Genomic DNA, 11,074 nt, shown 5'->3' with positions numbered 1-11,074 from the left:
TCATGTCTAACTAAAATATCTATTCTATTCTCATAGCAAAGGCTAAGAAGAAAAAAACAAAAAACCACACACACACACACACACACACACACACACACACAAACGCAACCTGCCCAAAAGGTTAGAAATACAACCCTTTCCTTCTCCATGAGATAAACTACTATATATAACCACAAACAAAGCATTTTCTTAAAGAGAAACTGCTACAGAGAGTTGATGGAGGTTTTTTTGTTTTGTTTTTTGGTATGTTGTTATTGTTTTGTTTTGGGTTTTTTTCAGTGTTTTGTAAACCATAAAATAAGCGTGTTCCTTTAGTAAGGCTATCTAATAGTACAAAATATTTTGCTTTATTAGTACAAAGGTCATGAAGAGACATTCATAAGAGGAAAGCAAATTAGGGTTACTATCCATGTGAAAGACTCCTGAATCTCACTAGTAAACAAAGAAAATATATGTAAAATGTGATATTACTTGTTGCCAAGTATTAGATTAGAAAAGATGAAAAAGCTAATATAAGAGTTGGTGAGAATATGAAGGATAAACCCAGGTTCACTGATGCAGGGCCATGGAATACTCTGATTTGTAAATCCTAGCCCAGGGAATTGATTCTAAAGAGATGCTTGGTCAAGTGTTCACAATATGTGTCAAAGTAAAACAGTTGTTTGTAGTAGCAAAAAACTGGTCAACACCTAAATGTTCATTAATAGGAAATCTGTTAAAAATAAAAACAAAACTATGGTACAGCCACACAAAACTCGGCATTGTTACAAAACTAAATGTATTGGTTCATGTTTAAAAAGAAAAAAAAAATCAGGTTTCATGTACAGCTGATTCCATTTACCTCAAATTATGCTTATATAGAGGTCAAAATTGGTAAACTGTCTCTGGATGGTAGCATTGGGGAGACTTTGCTTTCTTCTACATATTTTTTTCTATTATTTCCTTTTAAATTTCTAAAATTAAAACTAAAACATGTATTGCCTTTATAAATAGAAAAATTTTCCTTAAAGAGTATAGAGAAAAAAGATCAGGCAGGTTCATCTCTTCAATAAAGTGGATACTGAGAAGATATTGAACACAATGTCCTCACTTTAATCAGCTGTCAAACAGACTAAAATCCCTAGAAATCTATTATTTCTTATGGGCCCATCAAAAGTTCACAGGTAGAGGCAGTACATGGAGACATTACAGTATCTCAGTATTCAGTATAAATCCATTAGTTTTACTATAAAAATAAAATTAAACTGGAGATATGTTATTAATGTCAAGAAGCTAAAGGAGTACATAATCACCACAGTAGTTTCTTATCAAGGCTTATGAGCCAAGCCTGAACTCGAGTCCTAGCTCCTCCCTTACTAGGTGGGAATACTCAATAGAGATTTCAAAGGAAAAAGCTTGAGAGATTACTATCATTATTAATTATTTAGAAAAGAGACCAAGAAAAGGCCACAAAACCCTGTGCTATGGTTTGTATGTGTCCTTTCCAAAATTCAGGTGTTTGGCAATAAGACCTTATTAAGAGGTGGGGCCTTTAAGAGGTGAGTGGACCATGAACACTTTCCATTCATGGGATGAAGGCTCACATAAAAAAAGGCTTCATGAAGTATGCTGGTTTGCCCTCTGCCTTCTGCCACATAACGACTCAGCATTCCATCCTCTCCGGAGGATGCATCCCTCGCCAGACAACTGAACCTGCTGGCATCCTGATCTTGGATTTCCTAGCCACCAGAACTTCGAGAAAATAAACTTCTGTTTTTGAAAATTACCCAGTATAGTGTACAGTGCTTAGGTGGTGGATGCACAAAACCACCACTAAAGAATGTATCCATGTGACCAAAAACCACCTGTGCTCTACTGAAATAAATTTAAAAATGCAAAAAATAAAAATAAGAATTACCCAGTCTGTGGTATTCTGTTACAGCAACCCAAGAGACCAAGTCACTCTGCTAATGAATTAGTTAGCTACACCTGCGAAATATTTCGGGCACCTTAACATACCTTAGTTGCAGAAGATAAGGAATTTGGTAACTTTAAAACATAGAATTTGACACCACTCTTCCTATAAAGTTAATTTCAAAAGCATCACAGCCTCTGAAAAACAATATTTTCTCCAAGAACAGAAAGGCATCTTTGGATACTCCACACATAAGTTACATGAATGGGACATTCAGGTTGTAAAATGATACTCAATAGCTGCTTGCCAATTTTGAATACTCCTGCAAAAACAAATGCTTCCGTACCAAGGTGTTCTTCAGTTGAGTTGTTCACACCTGAGTCGACTAAGAATACCCGGTTATTACCAGGTAACTTAGGCACACATGATCTCAAAGCAGAGACGGGAGACAGAAGTCACACAAATCACACTGAAAGGCAGAAACAGCACACGCTATACTGCCAGAGTTGTCCCTGTAGAAAGAATGATCTCAGAGGTAGAAAAAGAGATGTGCATAAAACCTGCTGAGGACCAGTACTTTTTTGGTCTATCGGGTATATTTAAGAGGTTAATAAAAATCAGTACATCACATTTACTTATTCAGTTACACCAGTGAGGATGAAACATGAAAATATTACCTCGATAATCCACTCCAGAATTTAATTTTACCACAACTGGTCGTCCGATGATTTGCTTTAAGAAGTCACTAGGGGTTTGCTTCCGAAGACTCATTTTAACAATCCTAAATCAAAACATGAAAAGGGGTAATAAAGGTAAAGACAAAAGCTGATTAGTCAACAAAACCCTTAAAGCCCTTAGTATTTACAGAAAATAAAGTATCAAATAACCATGCAAGAAGACTCATTATTACTCCACTACTACTACATGACAGCTAACAGGTTTTCAGCACTTACTATGAGCCAGATACTAAGCTATAACATTCTACATGCATTATCTTATTCAGTTCCCACAACACCATGGCATAGCCTCATTAGAGAAAAGTCCTGTGTTTACAAAGCACCTGCTCTTAATCACTTATCACTACTGCCTGACACATAGTCAGTATACCCATTACAACCACTACCACACCTCCATTAGTGAATGGTTGGTTATTTTATGCAGAGCATTCTGCTAAGGTTTTTATAAACACTATCACATTTCATCTTTACAAGAACCCTGGGAAGAAGGTCTTAATACCCTCATTTTGCTGATGAAAGGCACAGAAAGATTAAATAATTTGTTCCAAAATGTGATGGAATATTCAAGTTCAAATCAGTCCTATTTTAAGTCTTTATTATATAGGACAGACACATTTATAAACTGATGCCTAAATGGTATCTCTGAAAAGAATAATAATATAAAGGTAATTTCGAGTGTACCATATGCCAGCACTTTTCCAAGAACTTTGTATGTATTAATCCATTTAAATTGCTCTACCCTAAAAGGCAGGTATTGTTTTTATCCTCATTTTACAGATGAAGAAAGACATAGAAAGCTTAAACACTCTGCTCAAGGTCACACAGCCAGAAAGTGGAGAGCCAGCCCATATTCTTAATCACAACCTTAAACAGCCTTCTGAAAGTCACTATCGCAGCCAAAGACTTTTAATTAGTTTATTATGACTATAGCAGATATGTGCTCTAAATAATGAAGAAAAAAAGTCTTAAAATATAAGTATAAAAGGAGTCTAAAATAGAAAATGAGATAGCATTACACACCCAAATCAACAGTAACAGACATGGAAAGCTGCACATCACTCCTTTCAAAATGCATCTTTTCTTATATAATAGCTACCTCTTTCAAAATATGTTGGCAAATTAATAAAATTGTAGCTAAGCAAAAACTGAGTAAAAATATTTTAGAAATTAATGTTTCTGTTTCAGTCAAATTCAGCATCACTTATTATTCAGCAGCTATATAGCACTGACACTTAGTACGGATACAATATTTTAAGAATTCCCTTCAAGAGCTCAAGCTGTTCTTTTGTTTTCAATGAAATTTTTTCATTAAACATCCTTCCATTAATAGCATTGCTTATTTCATTCTAAGTCCCTCCACTCAATAATCTGAATTTGTGTGTAGAAGGATTGTTTGGAGATATTCTCATAGTGAATTCATACATGATCAGCAGTTGGAGTAAGCGGGAACTCTAGGTTATCAGTTTTTCATTTGTTCAACAAATATGTACATGTACACACTGAGCAAGGGGATTCAAAAACATGTCACACACAAAGGCTCTGGCCTTAAATTTAAATCTAGAAGAATTTAAACTCTTGTTTAAAGAGTGTGAGTAAACAAAAGCAATCATAATTTAAGTAAATTAATTATCTTTAGCCAAGAAAAGTCAACATCCTAAATCAAATAAAATACAAATTTCAGAAATTATTGTTGAATTTTAGGCTATCACTTGGACAATCTACACTGCCCCCAATGCTTGAAAGATGTTTTCAAAATGCAATCAACTGATTATTTTGCTCAACAAATGTTAATTTAACTTTTCCATTGAATTTCCAGCTTTTTTTTTTAGCTCCACAATCTCAACAGATAACTACAATTACAACTACTATTCAGGACAACCACTTTTCATTCAGGACTCAGATCACACAGCAGTTTTATTTATACTGTTCTGAGTACAAAGAGAAAAATTACAAAGTAAATACTGTAACATATTCAGTACCTTTAATGAGTTTAGTGAAAATCCACAAATCTTCCCATTCATCTATAAACTGCCTTATTTGCATTTTGAACACATGCTTTTTTGTGGCCGAACACATCTAGAGAGAATATTAACTCTGAAGGCCTGATACTCAACTGATGAGTCAGGTTCATTTCCTACAACAGATTCTAAATCCCATTATGCCACAGTTTCATCACGTACAAAACTGAGATGGAAATAGCTATTTTGTGTTAAAGACCAGTAAGATGTATTGTAATGTGACTCTAGTTCACAGAAATATTATTAACTACTTTAATTATTAGTAATTTCACCTACTCATAGAGTATTTACAATTTGAGATTAAAAACATAAAGCAAAAGCTGGAAGGAGAGTTAATAACTGTCAAAAAAAAGAATGCAAATCTTGACTATCAGTTGCTTGACAGTATAGGTTATTTTAAAGGTATTTTTAATATTAACTTTCCGCACCTTTTTAAAAACAGAGATATGTTCTTCTAAGCTCACCAAAGATAATGCCTTGCCCAATAATGCCTTATCTGCATTCCAATTAACATCAATCTCTTCTGAAGACAATCAACACTTCCAACTTTCACAGAGCACCTGTTAGGTGTCAGGCACATGGAGCTGCAGAATGTTAACACAAAGACAAGGCCTTAAACCCTCAGAGTTCACATTCTACAGAGGGCAAAAAAACATGTGAATGGAGAATTTTACAAAGGTGATGTGTATTCTGATAGAATTTTGCACAAAAGAGAGCAGAGAATCTCCTATCCCAGGTTTGGTAGATCAAAGAAGAATTTCTGCAGGTAACACCTGAGCTGAGTTTGAAGGAAAAGGCGTCATCCTCCAGCTGAAAGAAGTCAGAAAAGGCACGGAACACGTGTCTGGGTAGAAGGCAAAATCTACATAGGGAAGGAGGAAACACCTCTGTGGCAGGGAGCTGCACCACACTCACAGGGGGCATGGACTTGAGGCTCTGGGTCAGTTTCCCAAACTTGAATCATTAGGATCAGCTGGAGATTCTACTCAGTTCTTGGGTAGGAGCCAGGAATCTATTTGAATAAGCCTAGGAAATAACTGGCAAGGGGAAATACTGTTGTCAATGATAGGAAACAGGGAAACCGGGGTTTTAAGCAGGAACTTGCTTGGGTTCCACTTTCAACTTTGCATAGCCCATCTCACCTAGTTTTGGCATCACACAGTTTGGTATTAGATTTTACTTGCTATAAATCAAATTACTTGCTATACAACCTGTCACTATGCACTCTTTTGTATTCTTTTCGTGGGTCTTTTCTCCCTCAAAATACTGTAAGCCAAATGACAAGAGGGGCTGACAAGCTTCTCAACTGTTCTCTAGAATATCTACATTCTACTAAATCTCTGGGGAAAAAAATACTTTTAAGGTTATTTGAAAAAGAGTATATGGGCTGCCTCAAACACATTTTATCCATCACTTTAGGAAAGCCATATCTTTTACATTAGTCTTCATTAGGCTTCCTTGGTACTCCCTGTTACTTAATGACTTGCCCATAAATCCATTTTGTATGGGTAAATTGGTCTTGACACCACAATTTTTCCCAACACTTGGCTCAAGTAATTTTAAGTTTTCATCTTTTAAATTGGATAAGGCAGAAGGAACAGTTTTGACAATTTCTGAAGCAAGAGATAAGACTCTTGAACCATAAACACGTAAGAGGAAAAAGACCTTTCTTCACGGTGACCTTGATAAAACTTCTCCTTTCAAAATTAAAGTCATTATCACTCTCTATACCTCCTCTCCCTCCCCTGACTCCTACTCAGGCTTGTTTTAAATGATCTATTTTCATAAATGGCTATTAAAGGCAGTATATTTTCTGTCAGAAGCTACTGTGAGGTCTAGTATGAGAACCTTTACAAAGTGCCCTGCAGAGAATTTTTTTCTTTTTGGTAAAAGAATGAAGAAAGAATGAACTTTTATTAATCCAACTATGTGCTACCAGTGTTAGATTCACAAGCAATTTACAGAGAAACCCCGTGAGGTGGAAAGCAAAGCCAAGGTTAACCTCAAAGCCCAAGCCCTTTCCAAGGTATAACTGCTTTTCTGAATATGTTAAGATTCCCTGGTTAAATCTTGGGGAATCACAATACAGGTGGTGAAAAATCTAATGGGAGAGTGGTATCGCTGGGGAAAAAATACCTAACATGAAAAAATACTGTAAATTAGCCTCAAAAAAATGTAATGGCCAAACACAAAGCAATGCATCTAATGTGATCTGAGTTATGCCGCTGAGCAGTAGAGATGAAAACCCTTATTTCTTGGCAATGTTTACCTGTAAGTTTTTACCTACTCCTAGAGTATTTACAGTTTAGGGTGGAAAAAATTGAAAAGCAAAAATTGCAAGGAAATAACATTAGAACCCAAGTAATTGCAGCGTTAGACTAACACAGCAGTGTCTGAGGAGGCAATCGGACACTGAGAAGGACAGCTCTCTAAATTCCTCCCTCTGACAGTGGAGACAGCCTCGCTGTCTTTTGAAGGCTTCATACCAATCCTTCCTTCCTGAGCAGGTGGGGCTCCTTCTCTCGCTCACTTCCCAAAGGCAAAGTGAGTCCACTCAGAGGATCTCTTTACACTCTCAGTCGTGGCCCTTATCAGGCCGTTTTGTAATGTTTCCGTTTGCTGACTGATCTCCCATGGTGAGTTTTAAGCTTCTTGGGGACAGGGAAAATATTTTACTCACTTGGTATCCCTGGTACCTAAGCACACTGCCCAAGTCTGTGGAAGTGACATTCAAAGCCAGTGTCAAGCAAAATTCCTGTCCAGCCTCCACCAGCCCAAACTATGGGTACAGTGACTATGGGTACAGTGACTAGTAGTATCATGCATGTACTTCAACAAATACTAATCAAGTAATCTCTATAATGACCACCAAAAACGGATAAAATAACAGTTTCTGTCATTCAAGAATCAGCTGTATCCGAATCTAGAGATGCTTGTTAAAATGCAAATTCCTGCAGTCTACTGAGGTAAAGGCACTATATTTTACATTATAAAGTTCTCCAGATAATTTCTATAAGCAAGTGGTTCTCAACTAGGGGCAATCCCCTCTGTCCTCCCCCACCGTGTTCAGGGACATCTGGAAATATCTGGGGACACTGTGAACTCTCACGACTGAGGCAGGTGGTGCTACCGGTATACTAGTGAGTAGAGACCAGGGATGTTGCTAAACATTTTACAATGCACAGGACGGCCCCCCACAACAAATTTGTCCAGGCCAAAATGTCCATGGAAGTTGAGAATCTCTGCTATAAGCTCTAAAATAAAAAAAAATTAAAAACCAACAACATTGTTCTTTGGCCTTAAAGTGAGGAGTTATAAAGAAATCTCCAAAATACAGCAAATGAGAACCAACACCTACATCTAAACAAACGATGGAGTGTAGATTGTAATTTATCAGGGATTTTTTTATTCTAACATATTTGTACTTATAGAGAATCTGAAAACAACTGTCAAAGTCTTGAAGGGGTTGCCATTCTAATAACGGATTTCTAGCCTGGGCCATGAAAATGATCACTTTACAATTTTTCAGTAGTAAAGATCCCTCTGATGATTAAAATGTTAGTACACTTTTAAAAGGAGAGAATAATCCAAGTGATGTAAACATATTTTTAAATTCTAATATCTACTATGCCACAGTTCAGTGAGAGGCTGCCTGATGCAGCACAGAGTACTCACTTGGGACGCAGGAAACCTCAGCTCTAATCCCAGCTCTGCTACTTAATTAGCTGTGTGACTTGAATAACTCATCTCACCTCTCATGGCCCCAGGTTTCTCATCTGCAAAATAAGGGAGTTATGCTAGATGACCACTTAGGTCTCTTCCTGCTTTAACATTCAGGTAGTCTAATACAGTTAACTCCAGTGATACACACACACATACACCACAAACATAAGCCTCTCGAGATTTCTGCACAATATTCAATCAAGTTAAACTGCCACCCACCTCTAAAACTTTTTTGGAAAACACTGCAGCAATGTGTATGAAGGCCTAAAGACCCTATGGATGACAGCATCTAATCTGATAATTTCACTTGAGAATCTAGTCCAAGGAAATAACCTAAAAAATAGGGGGGGTAAGTTTATCAAAATATGATCTGGGATGCTAAGATGATGCAAAAATTTCAAAACAACCTAATGTCCCACAGTCGGGAAATGACTGAATAATTTATGGGACCTACACTGGGATCCACAATGATGGGCCAATTCTTTTGTCACTCAAAAGAAGATACAACATTAGAATAATATTTAGGAAGAGTTTTTAAATGGAAGTGGAAAACTACACTGTTAAGTAATTAAACATGAACGGTCTTAGTCTAAGTAAAAGCTGGCATTATACAAGAGAAAAAGATGGTAGGTGAAAGGGTTCAGTGAATATAACTTTCTTCACTAAAGTCTTCTATGTTTGCAATTTTTCTACAATAGTCACGTATTACTAACAGCAGTGGGGTAGGGTAATTCCAATCATCCTAATCCTACATACCTTAAACAAAAATGCCTGCTATGCACGCACGGGAGCACGCGCGCAGACACAGAAAACCTCTGGCGATAGGACTTAAGACCATACAATCGGGTTCCCCAACCAGGCAACTCGGTAATTCAGGTTAGTCCAGCCCTTAATTCCTGTGGTCAGGTGCAGCCACTCCGATGTAGGAGAGGCTTCGCAATTCCCTGAAGCCTGGAAGAATCCAGGCAAAGCCTAGGCCTAGGTTCGGGAGCCGCTTTCCCGCCGAATCCTGGGATTAGCGCTGGGGTTCCCTTGGGGAATTTCGACAACCTCTGAACAACTTTGTGCAGTCTCGAACGCCAAGTCGACGGGAGCCGGGACGGTACCGCTCCTCTCCTCGCACTGTAGGCGCCTCCCTGACGGCGGTTCCAAACGCCCACCAGATTACTCCCGGCCATTCTGTGCACACAGAGCTTGGACGCGGCATTTTGCCGGGACCTGCCACCCAGCAGTCCCTCCCCGAAGCCCCAACCCGCTCCCCGCAGGCCCTTTCCGAGGCTGCACGGCCCGCGCAGCCACGCGGCTCACCTCCCCGGCGGGATCCAGAACCCTCACTACAGGTACCACAAGAGTCCGGCCTCCGCGGACTTCATCGAATCGAAACCGAAACCTCCGAGGCAGCGGTACTTTTCTGTCTCAGCCAATCAGTGCTCTTCTCTGCTACGGCAGCCCTCTGGGGCCGAAAAGGCCGGTCCGCGCCAAAGCGCGCAAATCCAAGAATCCTGGTTGGTTTGTCCAGTGGCGGAATTGGTGCAATGGAATTCCTCTAACAGAAATCCGGGTACAACACAAATACAATTAAATACAAAACAAAAACAAGAATCCAGAAAGGTAGAAGTGATCTTTTGGGCAGGATTTATTTGCAGAGTGTAAAAAATAACTTGAAGTCATACAAAACTGGAATTTACAGTTTAAGTAACTGCTGTGTGTACCCAGAAACGTCCTTGAATAGTTTAAAGCAAACAAATAAATAAAGCAAACACCTCAAGTCTTTAAATCTGCCTCTGGATATTGATTAAATGTGTGAAGACTTAAGCCATTTTAGCAAGAGACTGTTTCCATGACAATGTTAATTGATACAAAAATAATTAAAATCACTCAAGTAACTCCGAATTATAATGACATTAATTGTGTTACATTAAAAACTAGTTCCAACTGAAAATGGTGTGCAGACATTATCTGAGTGCTACTATGAGAACTTGGTTTGGAATTTTGCATGCATTCTCAATACTCTTGCTATTAATAGAACTGGAGAGGGAAAAGAAGGGAACAGTTACGCCAGGACTTGATTCCTTTTTCCCTACACACATGCTTTCATCAGCTGAAACCTTATACTTTATTTTATTTATGATTTGTAACACTATACACAAAATGATAAGATCTTCCAACACAGATCCTTAACTCCATTAAGTGTTATAAAATCTAAGATGCAGAATGTTTTTCTAAGATGAAGAGTTCCTCCCTTGTATCCCTGTTTTGGCTAAAGGCAGAAGAAATGAACCCTTGATATCAGGAACAGAAAGGAACTGGATGTGATTTGGTAAAGAATAGAGACTTCCTTATATCCTTCTACAAAAGCTCAGTTTGGGTAAAGACAAAACCGTTACAGACTTATTGAGAGGGCTGTATTTGAAGTTCTTGCAATATAAAATATAATATAAATAAAAATTTTAAGAAAAGTGCCATTAAAATTAAATAATTAGTTGCAAAGAACAAACATGATAGGATAAAAAATCCTGTCCCTAAAAACTTTCTTTGCAAAAGACATCAAATTGCACACTCCTTACTGGTTGTTTCAATTATTCAAAAAACAATAAGTTTTTGATTCAAACTTCTTTCCCTTTCCTACAGAGCCCTGATGGAGCGGTTAACACTGGTGTGGTGGGTAGGAAGCCATGAGTTTAAAGGCCTCGTTCATCTGC

General features: G+C 37.9%; 1 protein-coding gene across 2 annotated transcripts in view; it reads right to left on the bottom strand.

The window, feature by feature from the left end:
- The window catches only part of LSM6 (LSM6 homolog, U6 small nuclear RNA and mRNA degradation associated), a 15,088-nt gene extending 5,283 nt beyond the window's left edge, over nt 1–9,805 (bottom strand). The window contains exons 1-2 of one of the 2 annotated variants that reach the window (XM_017534787.2): nt 9,681–9,805; nt 2,572–2,675 (exon numbers count right to left, since the gene is read on the bottom strand). In XM_017534787.2, coding sequence (XP_017390276.1) covers nt 2,572–2,665 — 94 coding nt within the window. In that variant the 5' untranslated portion in view covers nt 2,666–2,675; nt 9,681–9,805. Of the gene's footprint in view, nt 1–2,571; nt 2,676–9,128; nt 9,573–9,680 lie in introns of those variants that run through there. The other variant, XM_037740612.1, reaches the window with a different exon arrangement.
- Nucleotides 9,806–11,074: the final 1,269 nt, after the last annotated feature.

This window comes from Cebus imitator, unplaced genomic scaffold, assembly GCF_001604975.1.
Source record: "Cebus imitator isolate Cc_AM_T3 unplaced genomic scaffold, Cebus_imitator-1.0 Scaffold4, whole genome shotgun sequence".
Classification (NCBI taxonomy): Eukaryota; Metazoa; Chordata; class Mammalia; order Primates; family Cebidae; genus Cebus; species Cebus imitator.
Note: the sequence above shows the minus strand (reverse complement) of the source record. Positions and strands in the feature narration are given on the sequence as shown.